This window comes from Candidozyma haemuli (assembly GCF_002926055.2).
Source record: "Candidozyma haemuli strain B11899 chromosome Unknown B_2014730914, whole genome shotgun sequence".
Lineage (NCBI taxonomy): Eukaryota > Fungi > Ascomycota > Pichiomycetes > Serinales > Metschnikowiaceae > Candidozyma > Candidozyma haemuli.
This window is the reverse complement of record NW_020289902.1, coordinates 1,629,002-1,652,424: the sequence shown is the minus strand read 5'-3', so window position 1 is coordinate 1,652,424 and position 23,423 is coordinate 1,629,002. Positions and strand designations below refer to the sequence as shown.

Below are 23,423 nucleotides of genomic sequence, written 5' to 3'. Positions count from 1 at the left end.
TACAAATTTCAACCTCTGCCATGACGGTCTTTCCATGTGTGCACGGCACAAAAGCCCCATACTGAAAAATTTATCAACTACCACATAAAAAAGCTCCTCCATCGCCACCACCTGTAAATACACACATCATGTTGCGTCTGTCCGTTTCCAGGCAGATGCTAGCACCCGGCCAGCTCGGTCTTAACGGGGCTCTTTCCAACGGAATCAGGTGTTTTTCCGTCTCCAGCACCGCCGCCAACCAGAACCAAGGCAAGTCGCCTCTTGAAGTCTTCTTCAACACTTTCAAGACTGAAATCAAAAAGTCCAACGAGCTTAAAGAAAACATCAAGGCTTTGCAAGATGAAACCGGTAGAGTCGCTGAGTCTGATGCTTTCAAGAAGGCCAAAGAGGCATACGACAAGGCCCAGAAGGGTTCTTCAGCAGCAGGTAAAATGGCCAAAAAGACCGCCACTGCTGTTGGTGGCGCTGCCTACAAAGCATGGGATTCTCCTGTTGGTAAAGGTGTCAGACTTACTGTTAAAACTGGTGCCGATGCCGCCGACAAGGCGTTTGACCCAGTGAGACAGACTCAGGTCTACAAGGATATGAGTGATGTCATTGATGACGGATCGCTGAATATGTACGGTGGATTCCTCACAAAGGAACAGAGAGAAGCATTAAGAAAGAAGGAACTACAAGAGAGACTCCTCAAGGGCAAGGTGTGGAAGCCAGTGAAGGAGAACGAGAACACCTCGGGTGCACTTGTGGCCACGGAACATAAGGCTAGAGGCCCCAGTGCGTCTGAAAAGTGGGAGCAGTTCAAGTTGAAGAACCCTCTTGGTAGAGGTTTTGTTTACTTGAAGGAGAAGTGGGAGGACAGTGAGAACGGATTGATTGCACTTATCCGTACCATCTTTGAAAAGGTGACTGGCTTCTTCTCTGAAACCGAACAGGCTAAGGTCATCAAGCAGTTCAGAATGATGGACCCTAACTTCCGTGTTACCGACTTCACCAAGACCTTGACCAACTACATTGTGCCAGAGTTGTTGGATGCTTACATCAAGAACGACGCCGACGTGTTGAAGAAGTGGCTCAGTGAGGCTCCTTTCAACGTGTGGCAGGCTAACAACAAGCAGTTCATCCAGCAAGGTTTGTTCTCGGATGGTAGAATCTTGGATATCCGTGGAGTGGACATTGTCACCTGTAAGAACCTCCAGCCAAACGACACCCCAGTGATTGTGGTGAGCTGCCGTGCCCAGGAGGTTCACTTGTACAGAAAGGCCAAGACTGGCGAGGTGGCTGCTGGTACTGCTGACCATATCCAGATGAGTACCTACGCCATGGTATTTACTAGAGTTCCTGAAGAAATGGACAACGACGTGACCGAAGGTTGGAAGGTGATTGAGTTTGCTCGTGGTGGTTCCAGACCATTCCACTAAGCCTAGTGCCTCTCGGGATGTATAATTTGACGACGATATTGTAAATAATGCATAAACAGCTGGGTCAACCAGCACTGAACATGAAGGTTAAGTAAGATTTGACAGAGGGGAGGTATGAAGTGTTAAGTAGAAGACGAAAGTATGTTTTGGGCGTTTTCAAGCTGCTAAGGTCATATTATGGGATGTAGTTCTGTCTAGTTGTATAAACTGTAATGGCTGCGAAATAGCCATGTCTTATGGCAAGAAGGTACTTTTTTTTTTTTGTTGAATTCAATTAAATGGAAAGCTCTATACATGTATATATCTGAAAGAGAAAAACCATCTATTATTCAGATCTTCCTCGTTTGACAAAGTCGTGTGAACCCTAATGGTCCCCCCGAAATGCCACTGGAGTAGGATCCGCCATCATAAAGATAGTATTGTAGCTGTCATCGTCCCATGGGTGGAATCCGCTTGAGGGCTGCTGTAAGCTCGGCTTGCAGAAGTGGCTCAAGCGCAGAGGCATCCCGACTCCGGTTGTACCGTTGTCGATAAGTGATGCGAACCACCTTAAAAAACCAATTTAATTGGCGAAGGTTATGGAATGACATATCTGTCGGTGCTAACATAGCTTCAAGGGCCATCGGCTTCGTGCCCTGTAATTCTTTCCACCAAAACGTGGCGGTTTCACATTGTGAATAAATATGAAATTGGTGTAACCTCTCTGGAAGTGATTGTAAGCAAAAGTGACATCTCATGGTTTTGTCACTGGAGCGAGGAAATTGTAAAGGAACATAGGATCCAAAGTTGAATAAGTGTACTGCGGAGAAGTCGTTGTGATGGAGCCATTCCTGTTTGTATAGAGGTACAGTTATTCGTCTTATTCTGGCTTTTTTGGTGGTTTGAAACAAGCAAAATTCTTCAGATTAGCCAGAATTACCAGATTTAACGTTTTTTTATTTTTATAGTAGATGGTTCATGCTTTCTGGGAAAGTGTGTACTTTTGAGGTACATTGACGCTTCTCACCTACTATCATAAACAGTACTCACCCATAACCATCCACTAAAAATGTCATAAAATAATAAAAAAAAAAAGTACCAAAAAAACCACAACCTCCAAATCAGCCCAAAACTACCTCCATATTCCCAAATACGCTCCAACTCTACCCTCTTCACGTCCACTCACCGTCTCCATGTTTATGTCGTCTGGCGATTCGCAGCCATTGGCTGTCTCACCTTACACAAAACGTGAACCACAGCCGAAATTACCAATAAACAGCTGTGAATAAGCTACCAGAAAATCAATCATAAACCCTCCTTAACCTTATTTTCTTTCCATTTATTTCCCTCTTTTGGTGGCATCCCTTGGTGGTGTTCGATACTACCATGGTGATAGACCCGTGCACCACGAACACCGCAGTGTTTTTTTAAGTGTCAAAAACCACAGATCACATTCTTCCAGAACCCACTACTTCACATCATACAAAACGGGCTAAATGTCGGACGGATTCGCTTCAAAAGAGGAGGCCGATAAGATCTTCGCCAAGTTGAGACAGCACCCTGCCAACCAGGTCTGTTTCGACTGCCCAAACAGAAACCCTACGTGGACTTCGATCCCCTTTGGTATCTTCTTATGCTTAGAATGCTCGGCTGTCCATAGAAACTTGGGAGTCCACATTTCGTTCGTCAAGTCGCTGAATTTGGACCAATGGCAGCGTATCCAATTGAGACACTTTAAATTTGGCGGTAACCAGGTGGCCAAGGAGTTTTTCACCAAGAACGGTGGTGCCCAGTATGTTAACGGCAAGGCTGACGCCAACACCAAGTACACGAGCCCGGTTGCTAAGAAATATAAGGAGAAGCTTAAAAAGACCGCTCAGCAAGACGCTTTGAAACATCCAGATGAGGTCACGCTAGATGACTCTCTGGACTCGTTGTCTTTGGTGGATGGCTCGCTGTCGAGTGCTGCTGCTTCCACTGATGATTTCTTCTCCAACTGGAGCAAGCCTATCAACTCCACTCCTTCTCCCTTGGGACTGAGACCATCCACTCCTTCCGGCATCGGCTCGAACGGCGGCTCTGCTTCTGTTTCTGGCGATGAAGGCACTGCTGCCAGGAAACCTGCTGTCAGAACTGCGGCTGCAAGAGCCAAGACTAACGCCAACGCTTTGGCTGCTAAGAAATCTATTCTCTCAGGCAAGGGCAACGGGCCCAGGACGTCGCGGGCGGCTGCCAGAAGAGTTAAACAGCAAGACGAAGAAATCGACTTTGAAGAGCTTGAAAGAAAGGCCAAAGAAGAGGCCGAGGAGGCTAAGAAGTTGGGCTACAAGCCAGCTGCTGAACCAGCTGCCGAACCTTCTCCAAGAGCAGCACCCAAGCCAGTCTCATCGTTGTCTTTGGGCAACGGAGGTGGATTCGGAGCCACTGCACAAGAGGAAACGCCAAAGCCCGTGGAGGAGACCACTGTTCAGTTCCAGAAATTGGGTTTCGGTATGACACAAGGTGGTAACGACACTTCTAGCGGCAGTAAGAAACAATACAAGGACGTGGCTTACACTGGAGAGGTGGCCAACAAGTACGGCAAGCAAAAGGGTATTTCTTCAGATGAATATTTCGGCAGAGGCCCAAGATTTGACGAGAACGTGAAGCAAGAAGCGCAACAGAAACTCCAGGCGTTCAACGGCAGCCAGTCCATCTCGTCTACTTCATACTTTGGCGAGGATGAACAAGCGAGCCAAGGACCAAGAAGAAACCAAGGAGGACTTGGAGAGTTTGAAACTGCGGCTAGAGAGTTTGCGCTGAAGTTCTCAGGCAACGCTAACCAGGACCTTGATGTTTTGAAGGATGCATTAGAAGATGGAGCCAACAAGTTGGGCGGATACTTGAGGGATTTCTTGCGTTGATGAATGAAGAAATAGATAAAAAAAACGCACAGAACCAGAGGACAAGTATTGGAAGAGGAGACGGTGACACTGCTAGATGATATATATATAGTTGTTGTTTGTGTTGCTGAGTCATACGCATGGAAGGGCTGCGGTTCAAGCTATATGTTAGTTTTACAGTATTATAATTGGAAGTAATACGTGTAGGCCAAGCCACCTTGAGGAGAGCAACCCCGAATAAACCAGACAAAGCCATTCTCCAAGCCCAGGTCGGTGGAAGTGGAGATTTGGAGATCAGCAGTGGAAGCAGCAACGCTCGAAACGGTCCCCCAGGGGCCAAAGTCTATTCGTAAGAGCAGCTTACGTCATACTTGCAATAGAACAGAATGGGAAACAATTGCACAAGAGAATGGCTGCAAAACACGAACCGCCCATCCTACAGCTAAGCAGATAACGGCAAGACTTTCGGGGCCACCAGCCAAAAGGTATAAAGACACGGGGCGATTTTCGGGGGACTGTTCCAACTTTGCCGAACCCAAAAGTCCAAAAGTGCAAAGCAAAACCGCCCAAATCCCAGAACGTGCCTAAAGCATAATGGAGATCTCCAGCAGCGTGAGCAAACCTTGATTGGATCGCTTCTATACACAAATATCGGCACCCCCAACTGCCGTACCGACACGGCCTTATTTTCGCAGCCACCAGGCCAGTTCAACCTGGTAGTAAAGAAGGGAATAAACAGACAAAAAACGAAAAAGAGAAAAGGGAGAAACGGAAGAAAAGGTGGAAAGCCTTTCCCTCTCCCCCTGGGCCGCCCGCCAATTTATGATGCTGTGCTGGTGCATCCAACAAAACAAGTACACTCACACAGTGGAAAAAAAGTGTATTTGCCTGTCTTGCCTTGCCATGCCATGTCATGTCATTTTCCCCGCGGACTGGGTCGCGGAACGATGACGTCTTGCCAAACCTGCCCCTCCACCATCCACCACTATACTGGCAACCTGGAAGATGGAAGGTGGAAATAGTATCCTTTTTTTGCTTGCTCCCTCCCCAGGTGTTCCCCAGACGGCCCTCGTAAACCACGGACCGTCCCCGGACTGGCGCTGACGCAACGAGTCGTAAAATGGGCGGTGGGGCGCGCCCCCCCCAGACGCTTGGAGTATAAAGCTTCATGTCCCCAAATGGGAAGCGCGGGAGCAACCATCATCACACAAAGCACGATGGAGGAATTGTGGAAGGTTGTGGAAATTAGTGGAATTGGGGGAGTCGGGGAGGCAGTAGATGGGTTGAAGAAGAGGAAATAGTGGGAACTGCTTGTTTTTGGGTACTTGGTGGCTGGTGGCTGGTGAATCTTGGGTTGCATGGCTGGGGCAGAATGGGTGCAAAATGGACTTCAAGGGTGCACTAGTACAACAGATAAGTAGAAGAGCAGGTGGGGGTGACAGGAAGGGAACCAAATCCAGAGATAAGGATCCACGGGGCTATTCCACCGAGGATCTGTATCTTCTAGATTTCCACTACTTTCTCTACTTACTCTACCTTTCACTTCCTCTACTTCCACTACCAGTACTTCCTCTTCTCTACCACCCACCACTTCCTCTTTCCACCACCACCCACCACTGCCCACCAGCTAACGTTGCCAAGCCGTCACGACCGGAAAAACCGACCCGCCAGTACCCACAAAATCACGTCTTTTTTCTTTAGCCCCCAACCTAATTGTTCACGTATTTTTTTTTCACTTGCACGGCGGTAAACCTACCCTACTTCTGCGGCTCGGCCTCGAGCTACCTTCTCGCTCTTCCACCACCAACCTCGTACCTGGCACAAACCTCACACCCGCCCACAATCACCAAGCCACGATCCACCATATTCCAATTATTATTTTCCTACCCTGCTTATTGTAAGCCTGGAAACCCACAACTGGCAAAATGAAGTCTGTACTGCACCCAGTCGGCCTCATGTGGGGCAATGTCCCTCCCCAGACCTGTCTGTCCTGCTTCTGGCTTCTACTTGTTTGTACTGCCCCCCCGGCTCGGTGCCGTGTGTTCATATCCTTTTTTTAATAAGCCTGGCAGAGGTATAAATAGACGGTGGGTTCCGCCAGGATGAATGTGTAGATTCCCTTTTTTTTTTGTATACTAAGTCTTTTCTTGACGTGCCCCGCTTGACATATTTCCTTCTCTTGGCTGACGTTCTTGGCCCACCGAATATCTGAAACCGTTAATTCCAAGCTTGCTTCGTTCTTGGCTCACGTCTGAATTGGGAAACACTCGCGTGGTTGCAAAAAATAGTGCAAAATGTCTGACGAGAAGATTCAACATGAAACGCTTCTTGAACTGTCGTCACTGACTGACTCGAAACATAAGTCGGTGGCTGACTCGTTGCTACCCTCTGGCGCCGACGAGACTCGTGGTGGCGAAAGAGGTAATATCTTGTCTCAGTACTCTGAGAAACAGGCCATGCAAATGGGCAGAAACTATGCCTTGAAACATGGCTTGGAGCCGGAGCTTTTCGCCAGAGCGGCTGCTTTGGCTAGAAACCCGGAGGATTTTAACTCTATGGAGTTTTTAAACGAGGAGGAAAAAATCTCCTTGAATAAAGAGGTTACTGCTAGATGGCATATTCCGCGTAAGTTGGTGGAGGTTATCGCCTTGGGCTCTATGGCTGCTGCCGTGCAAGGTATGGATGAATCTGTTGTTAACGGTGCCCAGCTTTTCTATGTAAAAGAAATGGGTATTGATAAAATGAAGAATGCTGATTTGATTGAAGGTCTTGTCAATGGTGCTCCTTACTTGTGTTGTGCTATTGCCTGTTGGACTTCGGACTTTTGGAACAGAATGTTGGGCAGAAAATGGACCATTTTCTGGACTTGTTTCATCTCGGCCATTACTTGTATTTGGCAAGGTCTTGTCAACTTGAAGTGGTACCACTTGTTTATTGCTCGTTTCTGTATGGGTATCGGTGTGGGTGTTAAGTCTGCCACTGTCCCTGCTTATGCTGCCGAAACTACTCCAGCCACTATTAGAGGTTCCTTGGTTATGCTTTGGCAGTTCTTTACCGCTGTGGGTATTATGTTTGGTTACGTTTCTTCGCTTGCCTTTTACCATGTTGGTAGAAACGGTATTTCCGGTGGTTTGAACTGGAGATTGATGTTGGGTTCGGCTTCCATTCCTGCCATCATTGTCTTGTTCCAGATTCCATTCGTTCCTGAGTCTCCTCGTTGGCTTATGGGTAAGGACAGACATAAGGAAGCTTACGAGTCCTATAAAGTGTTGCGTCATACCGAAATCGAAGCTGCTCGTGACACTTTCTACCAGTACGTTTTGCTTTCTGAAGAAAAGTCTTATGTTGGTGTGCCTTCCTGGAAGAGAGTCTATGAGATGTTCACCATTAGAAGAAACAGAAACGGTGCTTTGGGTGCATGGATTGTTATGTTCATGCAGCAGTTCTGTGGTATCAACGTTATTGCCTACTATTCCTCGTCTATTTTCATTGAGTCCAACTTGTCTGAAGTCAAAGCCATGTTGGCTTCTTGGGGTTTCGGTATGATCAATTTCGTCTTTGCCATTCCTGCTATCTACACCATTGATACATTTGGTAGAAGAAACTTGTTGCTTACCACGTTCCCCTTGATGGCTATCTTTTTGCTTGTTGCTGGTTTCAGTTTCTTGACTCCTGAAGATAACGAGAAGGGCAGATTGGCTGGTGTAGCGACAGGTATCTACTTGTTCACTGCAGTTTACTCGTCTGGTGAAGGTCCAGTGCCATTTACCTACTCTGCCGAAGCGTTCCCCTTGTACATTCGTGACTTGGGTATGGGTTTCGCTACTGCTACGTGTTGGTTCTTTAACTTTATTTTGGCCTTCACCTGGCCAAGATTGAGAAATGCCTTCACTGTCACCGGTGCCTTTGGCTGGTACGCTGCGTGGAACGTTGTTGGTTTCTTCTTGGTGTTGTGGTTCTTGCCTGAAACCAAGGGCTTGACCTTGGAAGAGTTGGACGATGTGTTTGGCGTTTCGCTCCGGAAGCACGCCATCTACAGAACGAGAGAGTTTATCAACAACATCAGAAAGTATGTCCTCAGACAGAAGGTGGAACCATTGCCTCCAATCTACCATCACCAGAGAATGGCCGTTACCAACCCAGCTTGGAACGAGAAGACCGAGGTCTCCCACGAGGAGGACATCTAGTTATTTTAATTTTGATATACGAGTACACGATTATCTTTTGAGGAGGTGTAGGTATATAGAAAGTGGAAGTGTAGAGGGAAGAAATCCAGTTAGTATGGAAATGAAGGTCACCTATGTATATACATATATACATATGGAGAACATAAACCGTAACGCCAAACACGCCAGGCAAATACAAAACCTTAAACCCTCCACTCCCCCAAGCCAACCTCTTATACCAATCCCACAACATCTAACACTCCCTTTCGCTTACTATACACTTCTACTATTGGAGCATTTCAGGGCCATTCCAGGGCCATTCACAAATGGCTGCGAAAAAACATATACCAAGAATACCGCTCCCTCCACCAATCAAGTACCCCCAAAACCCAGGCCCAAGACGACTAAACAGTACTAGTAATTAAGCTGAAACAGGTCAATTTATGCAATACATGAAAATTAGTCAAAATCACGTCTCATTAATTTCCACCACTTCTCCATGAACCTCAGTACCCTCCCATCTGGACTCTGTCTTCCACCTAGCCCTTTCTTCCTGTCCTTTCTTCCAGTTCTTTTTTTCCTAGTCCTCTTTCTCTTCCTCTCCCTTAGAGCCCTTCGAGTCCATCGGCAAGCCGATGAACTCTTGGACTCTTCCGGCTATCTCCGCTTGACTCTGGTGGAGTATTGTCAGAGAGTGGGGAACTTCCAGGCAAAGGCGCGGAAAAATCGACTCGTACTGTTATCAGCGCCAGGGCATTTAAATACCCGGAAGTCCCCAGAAAATGCCTTGAAAAACTGCACTTTTTCATGTCCCTTAACAAACAATACCTTTTTTATCTTTCGAAGTACCCGCTCCTCACAAAACTGGCAACCTCAGGGGTGCTTGCGGCGTTAAACGAAATGATAGCGTCGGGTATCTCCGGAGACACCAGGAAGACAGAGCTCAATGTGTTGGGCAGTAAAGTCAAGGTTAGACACGTTCTTAGCCCTAGGATTTTGCAGATGGTGTTTTATGGCGCGTGTATTGCCACGCCAATTTCTCATAACTTGTATGGGGTGCTTAACAAGTTCTTCCAGGGGAAGCTTACGCCTAAGATGAAGCTTTTGCAGTTGTTGACTTCCTTGTGTACGGTGACGCCGTGCTTGAGTGCTGTGTATGTGGCGTGGCTTCTGTTTTTGAACGGGTACAAGTCGAGTGGTGCTGGGTTTGGCGAGATCAAGCGCTTGTTGAATGTTCTTTATGTGGGGGTGAAGAGAAACTTCCCTACCGTGTATAGAACGTCTTTGGGAACGACCATTGTGGCCATGACGGTCGCTCAGAACTTCTTGCCTCCAGAGCTTTGGGTGGTGTTCTTCTCGTTGGTGTACTTTGTCGTGGGCACGATCCAGAACACTCGTTTCAAGTTGAAGGCCAAGCGTGATGCTCAGAAGAAGGCCGAGTAGACGCTGCAGCTTTATGTGCATAGAATATAGCCTGGTGCTAGGATTACGGGGATGGAGTTAGACAGGGGTTTTCAGGGATTGGTTTTGTCTGGTCCCTACGGCTCCAAATGCCAATTGCATGAATTTGCATTCATTATGACAAATAAAAGAAGTTTCATGATAACATGGCTGGGCTGGTTTGATGGTGCAGCGATAGGGTATCAAAACCATGGATATTTCGCAGCCATTTTGGTTTTGTGGTACTTTGGGTTAACAACAATAGATGAAGCATCATCAAGGCAGGTTCGTTCCTTCGCTAGCTGTTAAAAAAGTACCAAAAAGCTAGAGCCATAAGTCCTCGAGCACCAGATCTGTAGAAAGAAATCTAATCAAGCCAATCACTGACGACTGCTAATGTGGATATAGAGTGTTATGGGTACTGCAAGGCTTGTTTATCTTTGAATTAACTTTATATTAAACACAACTCTTTCGACCACTTAGGCTATATTACGAGGAGATCTCTTAACACAAACATCAACAAATCACAACCAACCAAAGTAAACTTATGGGAAGTTACCAACTCTAGGACCAAAGTATCCGTCAGGAGCATGTTCGGTAACATTGAGTCTCACTGGGTAAGTGTAATCAAGAACAGTCGAGTTGACAGTGTTACCCCACCAGGAGACACGGTAGCCATGGTAATGGACAGCAAAGAAGATAATAATGGCACTGAAGGCAATACCTCCTCCAATACCACTGGCGAGAATATAGTTGTACTTCTCCCACCAGGCAGTGTACTTCTTTCTGATATAGTACATGAAAGCAATACTCACATACAAGCCTGGAGTGCTGTAAGACAAGTTGTAAGGGGCATAAGCCATGAAACCAAAGGTGAAGAGAATTGGGTGGAAGTACTTACCAATGACAGTTCTGCCAAAGTACCTCTTAAGAGCCCAACATGGGAACACCAAAAGGAAACCAATCAAGAAACACCACTGGAAAATAGGGTAGAGACCACCAAACACCTTCTTTGGACCAATGACACCCCAGAAGACGGAAGCAGAGTAGAAAGTGGTGGATCCTGGACAGGTGAATCTTTGTGGCTGTAATGGAGAACACAAGTTTTCCACACTGTTGATGACAAGGTTGATAGTGCCCACAGCGACAAAACTGTTAACAAGCACAGAAAGCATTTGAACTCTGAAGAGAGATCTTGGTGGGATTCTCCAGTAGTGAGCTTGTTTCTGGTTGGTGATATAGTTTTCAGCCTGGGCATCAATGTTAGTACCCAAGGTCTTGACGAAGTTCAAGGCAGTACCGTTTCCTGGCAAGGCGTAACCGATGATCATCTCAAGCAACACATTGATGGACAAACTGGAACCGGTGGCAGCGTACACAATGACGAAAGGCAACAAGAAGACAAAATTTAAGACAAGGGCAAAGAAAATAGTCCACACTGGAGTGTGCAAATCGTAAATCTGGACGTTGATGATAGCAAACACCAAACAAAGAACCAAGATAATGGTAAACCACCATTCTGGAACTTCAGCGTACCTCTTCATTGAAACACTGAATGGATCATCGAAACCATCGTAGGTGGAGCGTCTCTTTCTAAAATCAAAGGACTTGACCAAACCGATCATGGCAAACTTAATTTGGTCAAAGTTGGTAAGCATCACGTAAAAGAAGTTCAATGGGTACATGGCAAGGAAAGTACCGTAAACCACAAGGTTGGCAGCACTGTAAAATGGTGGACCAACCTGGGCGTACTTCTCTGGGTCAAGGTGTTTGTCTTCACCCAAAACTGCAGTGACAGAGTATGGCTTACCCTTGTTGGTGAAAATACGGTTGGAGTTGATTGGCAAGTAGGCGGTCCACTTATAGTTTGTCCACCAAAGACCAGCAATGACGAAAAGACCCAGAACAATACCCAAGTAATTGTTCACGTATGCAAAGAATGGAACGATGAATCCACTAGTACCAATGATGTTGAAGTCAAAGGAGGTGATAGGGTTGAGTCCAAGACCGGAGAATGATCCAGTGATGGTAGCAACATTGAAGTTATCTGGAGCAGCCCAGGAGATCCAGTTGAAGTAGGTAAGAGCACTGAAAAGGACATTTGGAATCCAGAAGTAGACAAACGAGCAACCGAAAACAATAAAGAAGAAAGAAAATCTGGAAATCTTCCATCCGTTAATGTTCTCCTTCTTCTCTGGCTTAGTCAAGGCCTTATTGACTGCAAGTGTTGGAAGAAGCGTTGGCCAAACAGCAGTAACAGGGTAAACGACAAACTTACGGAAAATACCAGCCAAACCGAAACCCATAAAGTTGGAAGCAAGCACAAGAAGAATCTGGCCACCAAAATCAAAGTCTGGGTTATTGTAGAAAAGCTCTAACTTCTGAAGCACAATGAAGTAGGAAGCATAGACACCACCACCACTGACACTGTAGAACAACGTAGTCAACATTTGTTCTTTGTGACTCCAAGGACCAGGGTTAAGATTAATAGTCCATTTCCAAACCTTGAACTTCTTAGCAGGAAGCACTGTAGCAAGGAACTTACCCATAGGGAAAATAAAAAGCTGAACAACCTTTGAACCCAAACCAATACCTGGCTGTCTCTCACTGAAGTATTGACCAATGAATGTACCAAGAATAACCCAAATCAAACCAAGAAAGTAAACTCTGACAGTTTCACAAGGCGTCTCTGGATCATCAAAAGGATCAGTAACAGCTCTCACTTCTGGGTATGGCGACCAGTAAGCGATCAAAGCGGCTTCAGCTCTAGCCTGCAACTCCCAGTCAAAGATGGTGTTCCATTTGGCTGGTTCATCAGATTCAATAGATCTTTCTTGAACGATAGCCTCATCTTTCTCGTTAGAAATCACATCCTTCTCGTTCTCTGAAGAAGTTTCCTTACCCTCCACAGAAGGACCATGAACAACACCAGAAGACTCGTGAAGAGCAAGCAGCTCAACAAAGTCGTAGTACTCAATACTAATATTAACGTCGTCTCTGTGCTCCTTCAAGAAGTCCTTAAGGATAACCTCGGCTTCGTTGATATCCAAGTGGGCCACTTTATCAATCATAAACACACCACTGGGAGGCAAGTCGTCGAAATCCTCAAGGTTATCCTGTTCCATTCTTTTAAGAATGTAGAACTTCTGGTCAACAGTAAGTTCGTTGATGGAATCATTCAAACCAACATGCTGCTTGTTTGCAGCATTCAAGTCAACAGCATAAGCACCAAAGTCTTTCCTGTCATGGTCACTAGTAATACTAGCAACGTTGACAATGGGGTTCTCTTTCTCGGCCATGATTTCCTGGTGGTTGAATTTATTGGTGTCCCGCTACGTTTATATATTCTGTTCTTCTTGGTGGACATGGCTACACAAGGTTTTGAAATGGTTGCAAAACATGCATGAGAGGTAAACTACATAACCATATCCTCATATGTGGCTTTCATGCAAGGTTTTCTATAATGAGATAATTTTTCTTATCAGGCGGACTCCAAGAATGCAACGAAATGATAATTAGAAGGAACTGCAGTTCCGAAGCTGTTGCCAGTGCCCTTCGTTGCCAAGGCTCAACAACCACACTTTGAAAGGTGCCAAAGAATGTGCGGCTGGCAAGGGTACCTGGTTGTTATTGCTTGGCCAAAGAAGCTATGGATATGGTAAAGGTAAGGTTTTAATACTACAGAAATAAGCTTCGTAAAGTGTGGGGCTTTTCGAGTCAGACAATGATGGTCCAGTGAACACAGAGCCGACGAAGCCGCATGGCACTGGAATAACCGCCTGGCATTTCTTCATAAGACTACGCTGCTTTTTTTTTACCATCCTTATCAGTGCATATCATCGGATTTATTCTTCCAATATTCACTAACTCCTTAGTAGCAGAGGTATTGAGATATACTTTAAAGGCCATCAAAGTAGCTCATCAAATCCGAACCTACAATACCCCTCTGGTTGCAACCACAGTAATAACTTTGAAGGAGTGTCTTGGCAAGGTGAAGTCTACCTTGGCTCAAGACAAGCACACTAAGCCAGGCGTCTTATTCATCTCACCTTAGAGGTAACATCATGATAGTTTATATCAGTACATCGACATCCACAGTTTTCTAATCCCGACTCGCTTAGTTTCTTGGCTGTGCCATTGACTGTCAACATATCTTGGCATAAGGGGATTGGTGTCAAACTTGGGTATTTTTCCTTGGAAGCTTGACTCAACTGTGTAAATGTTTATTAGCGGCCATGCATCAGGCGATACCGTGAGCTCAACGATAGGGAAAATATCAAGCAATACCGGTGATATTGGTAACAAAGCATGAAATTCGTCTATTTGAGTTTGCTGGGGTTTTCTTACTTGTCGAAGTTTAAATGGAAGAGAAGATTAACTGAGGTCCATTACTCTACAAGTATACCATCTGTGGACCTCTTACTCTTGTCTTTGAGCTACTTAACTTTTCTTTCCTTTGCTCTCTTTATTGATTCCCTTCTTATCCTCTATAAGCAGTTCCTTCCTACTATCTAGATATTCTGCAACATATCACCTTTACCATGTACGGCGCAAGATTTGGGGAACGACCGTGTTGTATGTGGCGCTAACTCTTGGGTGAGGCGCCGAAATACACTTCTTCGAGCAAGTGGCTCCTGTCACGTCGGTGTTTATATTGATAAGCCGATGACCAGCTTATCAGCAGAAGCTCCTGTTCTAATCTTCTCACTGGACATGATGTGGCATGAATTAATTACTGAATATTTGCAGAACAAAGGTCAGCTAATTATTTCTCTTATGTTTCATTCGACTCTTGTAGCTAAGACCGACTGAATCATCGAATGAACCACAATTTTGTGACACCCTGTTTTGGCTTTTGGGGCCGCTCGGGATCAGTTGATGTCCATTGAATGTCTTGGAAGAATTAGCGCAAATCAGAGCCGTGCATTTTTAAGTCATTTGGCATTGAATGAATGGAAATGAATAGGAAATAATTCTGACACCACAATATTTTGGACGAGGAATTCCGTTCCCTTGTTTGTAACTTCTTCAACAAAATATGCTTCAGGAGGAGAGTATGCTCTTGAAAATAATGTGTTGATAAATTTTGCTGAGCTGGTGGAGCCTGAGTTGGACGGTGTCAATAGTGGATAATTAAAGATTATACTTCTCATTTCTTACAAAGCGTTTATTTCATCAAGTAGTAGTTATTGCCATGGAATAAAAGTCGGGTATGTTTTTTCTATTCATTGTAATCTCTGACACATAAAAGATAAATAGGTAGATCTAATGATCACAAGAGATATCCCGGTAAATGAAGATGCTTAAGGGATGTTAGAGTAGTTAATATATTGCTTTTGGTGGCTTTGGCGTGTGAAAGGGAAGTAGCAACATATCCCCTTGCGTAGTCATGTTGGACATATATCAGCATCTATTCCAAATCCACGAGTCCTAGCGAGTTGAAGTTTAAATTTTTATTAAAAATAAAAACGAAAACGAAGGATAATTATATGGCTTGGTGCTACATACTAATGATCAGGAGGCCAATTCAAAAGACTTGACATCCTAAGGGGACTGTACGATCATACTGAAGCTTACACTGGATAATAGGGTTCAACAAGTGTCGTTTTATCATGAAGAACTGGATCTGTGATACCCAGAGTTGTATCCTGAACTTGACTCCTACTGGATAAAAATACATTTATTGAATCGGTCATGATCATCAAGGAAGAGGCCAGGCCCAAAACAGAAGCCTAAACTTTGTCCTGCTAAGATACAAGCGAAGAATAAGTTGACTACAGAATCTTTCTCAAAGATCGAAGAACTTATCATGTCAGAAGAGATAACCTAATTATACAACGCAAAAGCAATTGACCTTCTCTGTTATTCCCGTCTTCGCCTACGCTGAAGCTGTTCATCAAATAGCATGTTAGGGAACTCTCTCAGTTAAGACTTTTCAAAGTTCATATGATGACGTTGTTCTTCCTGTAACAGTGTCCGTTCCTTGGTCAAATAGCAGTTGTTGCCTACATGCTAGAAGACCACGTAAATGACCGGTGCTGGTCATATCCTGTGTTGAGAAACATTGAATAAAGTGAACCATCGCAACTTCTATGTTCCATTGCCAGAATAAAGGAAGCATTCACAGAGGCTTAACTATATGTTCCAGGTATCTTCTTCCCTACTGCTGCCACCTAGTGCTGCCTAACTACGTATCTATTTACATATCTATTCAGTTATCGCTTCCAAAATGGCATTTCCCCAAAAATAATCCACCCATTATTCACTTCCAAGACATAAGTCCCTGCCAGACATGTTCCCTCTCTATTTTCTCGGCAGTTTGCAGCCACCAAGCCGACAATAACCACCTCCAGCAGCTCCACCGTCCGTTCCAATCGACTTCCCTTTTTCCCTTATTTTCCAATTCCTCAAAACTCTTTGCTTTCCTTTCTTTTTTTTTTTTTTTCACCAACCCTTCCCCTTCCACTTTTCCAGTTTCTCCCATTCCGTGGAAAAATGGCTGCGAAATACAATCATCCTGCGAAGTACAAGAAATACATTTACCCATGGATAACCTCCCACTGTCTCTACACCCCACCTTTCCAAAACCACCCATTTTTCCCAATTTACCCAACCATCACCATCTATACCCGTTCCGCTGACAAATTCCCCAACTACAACCCACTTTCCCTTCCTTGCTGACAAATCGTCCCTTCCCACCTTATATAGTTTCCTACATGCAACCCGAGGGGCCCCACTAGCAACAGCTGCCCCACCTTTTGGCTCAAATAATACTCAATCACTTATTCCATGTTTCTTTCAGCTGGAAAGTCTTCTCTCAGAGCTCAATTGCGTACGCCTTACTCGCCTATTTCCAGAATGCTCACTTCCCACGCTGTGATCTTTTCCTCCCACGGTGAACCCAAGGATGTGTTGAAGACCCATACTTATGAGATTGACGAGACCAAGTTGGGTGCCAACGAGATTGTCTTGAAGACATTGGGGGCTCCAATTAACCCTTCCGATATTAATCAGGTCCAGGGCGTCTACCCTAGTCAGCCTGAAAAGACTACTGCCTTGGGCACTTCGGAACCGCTGGCTGTGGGTGGTAACGAGGGACTCTTTGAAATCACCCATGTTGGTTCTGGCGTTAAGGAGTTCCAGGTTGGCGATTGGGCCATTCCTACCAGTGTAAACTTTGGCACTTGGAGATCGTATGCCTTGTGTGACGCTGAAAAGATGATGAAGGTGCCTAACCCTGACCAGTCGAAGGCTGAAGGTAAGAAACAGGGTCTTTCTATTAACCAGGGCGCTACGCTTTCGGTGAATCCATTGACTGCTTACTTGATGTTGACCCACTACGTGAAATTGACCCCAGGCAAGGACTGGTTTATCCAGAACGGTGGTAACTCTGCTGTGGGTAAGTTTGCTTCGCAGATCGCCAAGCTCTTGGGTTTCAACTCGCTTTCTGTGGTCAGAGACAGATCAGAGATTGAGGACCTTAAGAAGGACTTGAAGGAAGTTTGCGGTGCCACTCAGGTTATCACCGAGGAGCAGAACAACTCTAAGGAGTTTGGGCCTCAGGTGAAGCAATGGCTTAAGGAATCAGGCGGTGAAATCAAGCTTGCTTTGAACTGTGTGGGTGGTAAGTCCAGTGCTGGCGTTGCCAGAAAATTGGCTCCTAACGGGTTGATGTTGACTTACGGTGGTATGTCTTTCCAGCCTGTCACATTGCCTACTTCTTTGCACATTTTCAAGAACATCACCAGTGCCGGATTCTGGGTCACTGAGTTGTTGAAGAGCGACCCTAACTTGAAGAGGGAGACTGTCGACCGTATTGTTGACTGGTACACCAACGGTGAGCTCTTGGACGCTCCATCCCATGAAAACGTCTGGGGCAACGAGGACTTGGCCAAGGTCGTGATTAGCGGTGTGGAAAACTCCAAGAGCGGCAAGCAACTTGTCAAGTTTTAATCTCCCAAGTGATGAAAATTAACAAAAGTACCATGAATGTTGTAGATTCTAGTACCTCTAATCCTTATCGGTTGACGTAGAAAACGTCGAAATGGCTGCGAAAAACCACCATATCTCTCCTTCCCTCCACCCACACTACCCAGCCCGGGGCTTCATCCCGGCTGAAGTGTACTGGTGCATTGTTCCAACGTTCGATCAGAGCTACGCCTACGACCCCGGCTACGCCTTCCCCAGCCTGGAAAAACATGTTTTCTGTAGAGTGACCAGGATCAAGCAACACCACTGGTCAAATAAGAGCAAACGTTACCGATAGTAAAAAGCAAGGGATAGCGGGTAGTTTCAGGGGTATTCCTGGCTCCCCCTGCCAATGACAGAGCCTCTTCAGCTACTACTCCACTGGAATGGAAGTGCAATTCCAGAGCCGAGCCACTGTACATGTGAACAACCAGCTCTGGCATGGCCCTGGCATGGACCGTCAGGGCCAGGCCAGGCCAGGCCAGGAACAAACTGACAACTTCAGACTTCCAACCCTAAACCTCCAACCCCTGTACCACCCAAACACCATCCAACCCCTGTACCACCCTCTTCACGCCTACTCTCTGACTGGCGTCAACAGACATCCATCCGAGTCACAACCCATCCATCCACTCCATCCACTCCAACCACTCCACTGGAGGGTCCCACGTTTCTTTTTCTGCTACGGTTCTTCCTTACGTTCGGCCACTCCACGCTGTGGCATAAGCCTCCAGCCAACCATACCTTTAAGCTTTTCTTCACAATGGTGTCTCAGTTCTATCTTTTCTTTTTCTGGCGACTCGGGCTTCTCCGGTTCACTAATGGCTGCGAAACTTTTCCATCGGTCACTACCCCATCCCATCGGACAATTCCGCTCCACTATAAGAAGACTAGGTGATCCATAGTTAAGACCAGGTCTTTTGTGTTTCTGATCTGCTGGTTTCTATTTGTCCGTTGGTTGTTATCAGAGTGCGCTTTTCTTTTTTTAACAAACGCTGCATCGACGCTTTGTTGCAAAATACCAAGGTTTATCCGTTATCAGTGCGCTTATCTACACATTTAAGAACAACTACAACTACAACCACCTTTTTTTTCTACCATGTCCAGAGCGTTAGCTTCATCTTGTGTCCTTGTGGACGACTCGGTAGAACCTGCTACGGTGATCTTTTCCATAGAAACTGGTAAGATCCTTGCCATAGTCAAGGAAGTGCTTCCTCCATCGCATCCCACTCTTCACAACTTCAATGTGCTTCCTGAAGATTATAGAGACGTTTCGCCTTTGGTGATTATGCCTGGCTTGGTTGACGCTCATGTTCACTTGAACGAGCCGGGAAGAACTGAATGGGAGGGCTTCGCTACCGGTACGAGAGCCGCTGCTGCCGGTGGTGTTACTACGGTGATTGATATGCCTCTTAACGCTATTCCACCTACGACGACGGTGGCTAATTTTAATCTTAAGATTAACGCTGCCAAGGGCCAGACATGGGTGGATGTGGGTTTCTGGGGCGGTATGGTGCCTACAAACCTTGACGACTTGGTGCCTTTGATTCGTATGGGTGTTAGAGGATTTAAAGGTTTCTTGATTGAGTCGGGTGTTGATGAGTTCCCTGCTATCACGCCTCATTATATTGTCAAGGCTATGAAGAGGGTGAAAGGTGAGCCCACAATGTTGATGTTCCATGCTGAAATGCAGCCTAACAGTAGACCACCAGTGTTGGCACTTGACGAGGGTGAAAGAACACCAAAACTCGTTCCTAATGAACTTCACGATTGTTACGTGAGGGCTTCGGATTCTGTGGAGATTGAAGAAAATGGACCTAACGGGTACGATATCAAGGTGGCTTATGACGACTGTGAAAATGGAGAAGTTGAAGATCTTGATTCAGATGACGACGAGGACGAGTTGGAAAACGATCCAAATAACGATCCCGTTGCTCTTACAGGTGGAGTGGAAGAATTGAATCTTGGTCTGTCTGCTTCGTTTGTGCCAAAGCCAGTCGCTAACCTTGTCAACGAACATAACCCAGATGACGAGTACAAGTTATCTGATAAAGAAAGAAGAAAGTCTGTTGACGAAAGAGACATTCCACGCGAACAAAGAACTGCTTTGGCCAAGTCGCCATACCTCCAAGGTTCCGAGCCTCAGTTTGGTCGTTACGCCAGATTGGCTAACCCTAACCACCAGGAGAACTTGGAAGAAAAGACAGACACGCCATTTGCCAAGCCTAATGAAATCACCGCCGAAGAACTTAAAGAAAACTACGAAGATCCTCTTGTGTTAGCCCAAAAGGAAGACGATGCCTTGGCTGACGTTGACCCTGCCCTCTACGCTTCGTTCCTAGCATCCAGACCAGACAATTTCGAAACCACTGCCATTGCAGAGATCATCAACTGTTCTTTGAAACACCCAGAAGTGCCTCTCCACATCGTACACTTGGCCACACACGAAGCCATTCCCTTAATGAGAGCTGCCAAGTCTAGGGGTTTACCCATCACAGCAGAGACTTGCTTCCACTACCTTTCGCTTACAGCCGAAAAGATCTCGGCCTGCTCCACTCACTTTAAGTGCTGCCCACCTATCCGCTCGGACGCCAACAGACAGCTTTTATGGCGTGCCTTGCGTAGCGACATCATCACCACCGTTGTTTCTGACCACTCTCCATGTACACCTGAGCTTAAAGGTTTAGAGAAGGGAGACTTCTTCTCGGCATGGGGCGGCATCTCATCGGTTGGTCTTGGGTTGCCTATCTTATTCACCGAAGGTCAAAAGTTGGACCCACCAGTGCTGCTTCAGGAAATCACCAAGTGGTGTTCCTGGAACACTGCCAAGCAGGTTGGCTTATCCCACACCAAGGGTAAACTTGCTGTTGGCTACGACGCAGACATGGTGGTGTTCGATCCAAAGTCATCCTACGTTGTGCGTAACGACCAGACCTTCTTCAAAAACAAGTTGACTGCCTACGACGGCATGGAGTTCCAAGGAAGAGTAGTAGAGACTCTTGTGAGAGGTGTGCCTGTGTTCGGATTGAAGGAAGGCCACTCTGACTTGCCTATGGGTAAGCTTCTCCTTGAGCCACGTGTCCAGGAAGTACACGCCTAAGCATATATAGCATCTGCATAAAAAGAACATATTTTTCATAATTGTCTAAGGGCACACTGGCCATTTGCAGCCAAACCTGTACACCGTAAATGCTCAGTAGTAGGAAGCGATCAAATATCTACAAAGTTGAAGAATATCAACCACCATAAATGGCAAAGCAAGACGATACCGGGCTTGAAAAGTTTCAGGAGCTCTTCTCTAGTCCTGACACTGAAATCAACCAGAGAAGACAAGACGCTATACGAACTGTTCGTGAAAATGACGTTGCATCGTTTCCCACTGATCTTTCAGTACTTTCCGCTTTCGACGACGTGCTAGCGTGTTTTGCATTGGGAGGACAAATTAAGAACTACTATAGATACGGTACTTACTCGACGTGTGACGCCGAGAGAAAGAAGTTCTGGTTTGCTGTGTGGAACGGTTCCACTACTGAAAAGGAAATGACTGTGGATAAGCTAGCTGGAGATGCTAGAGAACTAGAACGCAGACAAAAAGTCCAGGCTTATTATAAGGACATTCTTTTGCAGAAGAAGGCAGAGGGACTGTCTGAGGATGTGTGGCAGGAAAGAAAGGAGCTCTTGAGGCAGCCATATATGGAGCTGCCTCTGCCAGAAACGTTCAACCAGTAGAGTTATCGTCTTGAGATAATTTTTCTTTTTTTCATAGGGGTTAGCTCTAATGTACATAGTTTTCGAATTCAAGGATCCGACGGACTGCTTATCCAGCAGCTGGTGTTACTTTTGGTCCAATATCAATGCAAGTAGATGCCTTTGCTGTGCGGACACACACGGAACAGAGCAGCAGCAGCAAAGGAAAGATGCCAAGGAGATTACATATCTCACATAATTACACAGCCCTTCTTCTCGGGCTCGTTATCGTTAGCTCCCTTTGGTCTAGCGTTGAGAGCACATCTGGCAGCCTCGGAAAAGGCTTCGTTCACTCCTCTGTTTTTCTTTGCCGAACACTCCAAGTACCGCAACGCACCGACCTTCTTGGCCACGCTAAGGCCCTCGTCATACGAAATCAAGCGTTTGTTCTGATTATACGGACTCTGCGACTGGTACACATCCTCTTCAGCCTGGTCCTCTTCATGGTTTCGCAAGTCACACTTTAAAGCCACAAGCACTAGCTTGACGCCTTCACAGTGGTCGGCAATCTCACCGACCCATTTCAGCTGGACATTCTCCAACGAGTCCTGAGAGTCTATAGAGAAACACAACATAATGCAATGTGTATCAGCATACGATAATGCTCTTAAACGGTCAAACTCCTCCTGGCCCGCAGTATCCCAGAGCGATAGCTGGACTTGCTGGCCGTCAATGAAGATATCATGGACATAGTTTTCAAACACGGTAGGCTCGTATACCTGTGGAAAATAGCCTCTGGTGAAGACATTCAAAAGCGAAGTTTTACCACACGCACCGTCGCCGAGAATGACGATCTTACGCTGGACTGGGTAGTTAGTATATGGGCGAAGAAGCTGGGTGAAATTTAGACTGGCATACTTGTCTTGGTGGAACCGCCGCAAAGAGGCATGATGGTGTTGTCAGGTAAAGTTGGTAGATAAACCGCGTATATCTAGACGAGGACGTGTGCGAACCGTCTTTCTGGGTCAGCCAACCCACCACCACAATTGGAGCCATGCATGGGTTGATTGGGTAGAAGATGAAGAAGAAAGAAGGTTCTGTGGAAGCATAAATATTGGTCTTGTGAGTTTTGTTGAAAATGGGAACATGTCAGAAGAGTAGTGCCTCTGTCTGTGCATACACAGTAAGCAGCCAAACCAGACTCTCCCAGAACCTCCCAGAATGTCCAAACACCAATTTCCCTAAAGCTTACTTAACCTCAAAATCAACAAATCCCTCTTTTCCTCCCACCTTCCAAATCTTATTACTATCCGTATTCAGCGTTGACTGGTGGTGTTGGGTGGCTCGCTTAGTGAGCATCTCGGCTGCATACCGATTTGCAACCATTCCTGAGAAGTGGCTGTAAGGGAACCAGCAGGAGGGGTCCCCTGGGAGGAATAAGCCTTGTTTTTAGTGGATTCGTGTTTTGGGCATGGGAAAGGAGGCGGTGGAGGATTTTTTATATGGCGGTTTTCACCTTTGGAGGGTATTTGATGGAGGTGTGGGTTCTGCTTTGTGTTGCTTTAGATGTGCAGCTTGCATGATACGTACATGGGAGGTATTTCTTTAAAGGTTAATGGTTGGAGGTGGGAAAGAAGGGTATTACATGTAAAGGGAGTAGGTTTCTGGTTATGAGTCTATTGGTTTTGGTCAGGGAATGTGGGTGTTCTGGTGGTTTACTGGTACTTGTGGTTCGAAGATGGCTATTTCGCAGCCATTATGAGACAAGGCATCACGTAACATGTCAACACCAAAAAAGGGAGTTATGGAGGAAGAGCTTAGATATAGCTTCTATGTAGCTTTGATAGCTGTGGTTGCCAAATTCCTGCCGAAGAAGTCAACGG

The 23,423-nt window shown here is 45.9% G+C and overlaps 9 protein-coding genes across 9 annotated transcripts; 7 read left to right on the top strand and 2 right to left on the bottom strand. All coding sequences in view use genetic code 12, as the record gives it.

Annotated features, from left to right (window-relative positions):
- Positions 1–128: 128 nt before the first annotated feature.
- TIM44 (protein translocase subunit) lies at positions 129–1,418 on the top strand (the record flags this gene model as incomplete). The annotated part of the gene is made up of 1 exon (XM_025485225.1): positions 129–1,418. One exon carries the CDS (start codon positions 129–131, stop codon positions 1,416–1,418), a length of 1,290 nt encoding a protein of 429 aa, XP_025340156.1.
- A 1,475-nt stretch (positions 1,419–2,893) lies between these two features.
- Positions 2,894–4,300, top strand: GLO3 (ADP-ribosylation factor GTPase-activating protein; the record flags this gene model as incomplete). The annotated part of the gene is made up of 1 exon (XM_025485224.1): positions 2,894–4,300. The coding sequence occupies one exon, from the start codon at positions 2,894–2,896 to the stop codon at positions 4,298–4,300; it is 1,407 nt and encodes a 468-aa protein (XP_025340155.1).
- Positions 4,301–6,573: 2,273 nt separating this feature from the next.
- Positions 6,574–8,466, top strand: HGT19 (Hgt19p; the record flags this gene model as incomplete). Its single annotated transcript, XM_025485223.1, has 1 exon — positions 6,574–8,466. One exon carries the CDS (start codon positions 6,574–6,576, stop codon positions 8,464–8,466), a length of 1,893 nt encoding a protein of 630 aa, XP_025340154.1.
- Positions 8,467–9,252: 786 nt separating this feature from the next.
- On the top strand, positions 9,253–9,888 carry CXQ85_001514 (uncharacterized protein; the record flags this gene model as incomplete). Its single annotated transcript, XM_025485222.1, has 1 exon — positions 9,253–9,888. One exon carries the CDS (start codon positions 9,253–9,255, stop codon positions 9,886–9,888), a length of 636 nt encoding a protein of 211 aa, XP_025340153.1.
- Positions 9,889–10,430: 542 nt separating this feature from the next.
- On the bottom strand, positions 10,431–13,184 carry CXQ85_001513 (OPT family small oligopeptide transporter; the record flags this gene model as incomplete). The annotated part of the gene is made up of 1 exon (XM_025485221.1): positions 10,431–13,184. The coding sequence occupies one exon, from the start codon at positions 13,182–13,184 to the stop codon at positions 10,431–10,433; it is 2,754 nt and encodes a 917-aa protein (XP_025340152.1).
- A 3,490-nt stretch (positions 13,185–16,674) lies between these two features.
- Positions 16,675–17,838, top strand: ETR1 (Etr1p; the record flags this gene model as incomplete). The annotated part of the gene is made up of 1 exon (XM_025485220.1): positions 16,675–17,838. One exon carries the CDS (start codon positions 16,675–16,677, stop codon positions 17,836–17,838), a length of 1,164 nt encoding a protein of 387 aa, XP_025340151.1.
- Positions 17,839–18,952: 1,114 nt separating this feature from the next.
- On the top strand, positions 18,953–20,953 carry DAL1 (allantoinase; the record flags this gene model as incomplete). Its single annotated transcript, XM_025485219.1, has 1 exon — positions 18,953–20,953. One exon carries the CDS (start codon positions 18,953–18,955, stop codon positions 20,951–20,953), a length of 2,001 nt encoding a protein of 666 aa, XP_025340150.1.
- Positions 20,954–21,102: 149 nt separating this feature from the next.
- CXQ85_001510 (uncharacterized protein) lies at positions 21,103–21,582 on the top strand (the record flags this gene model as incomplete). The annotated part of the gene is made up of 1 exon (XM_025485218.1): positions 21,103–21,582. The coding sequence occupies one exon, from the start codon at positions 21,103–21,105 to the stop codon at positions 21,580–21,582; it is 480 nt and encodes a 159-aa protein (XP_025340149.1).
- Positions 21,583–21,791: 209 nt separating this feature from the next.
- RHO3 (Rho family GTPase) lies at positions 21,792–22,489 on the bottom strand (the record flags this gene model as incomplete). The annotated part of the gene is made up of 2 exons (XM_025485217.1): positions 21,792–22,405; positions 22,459–22,489. The coding sequence occupies 2 exons, from the start codon at positions 22,487–22,489 to the stop codon at positions 21,792–21,794; spliced, it is 645 nt and encodes a 214-aa protein (XP_025340148.1).
- Between the last annotated feature and the right edge of the window lie 934 nt (positions 22,490–23,423).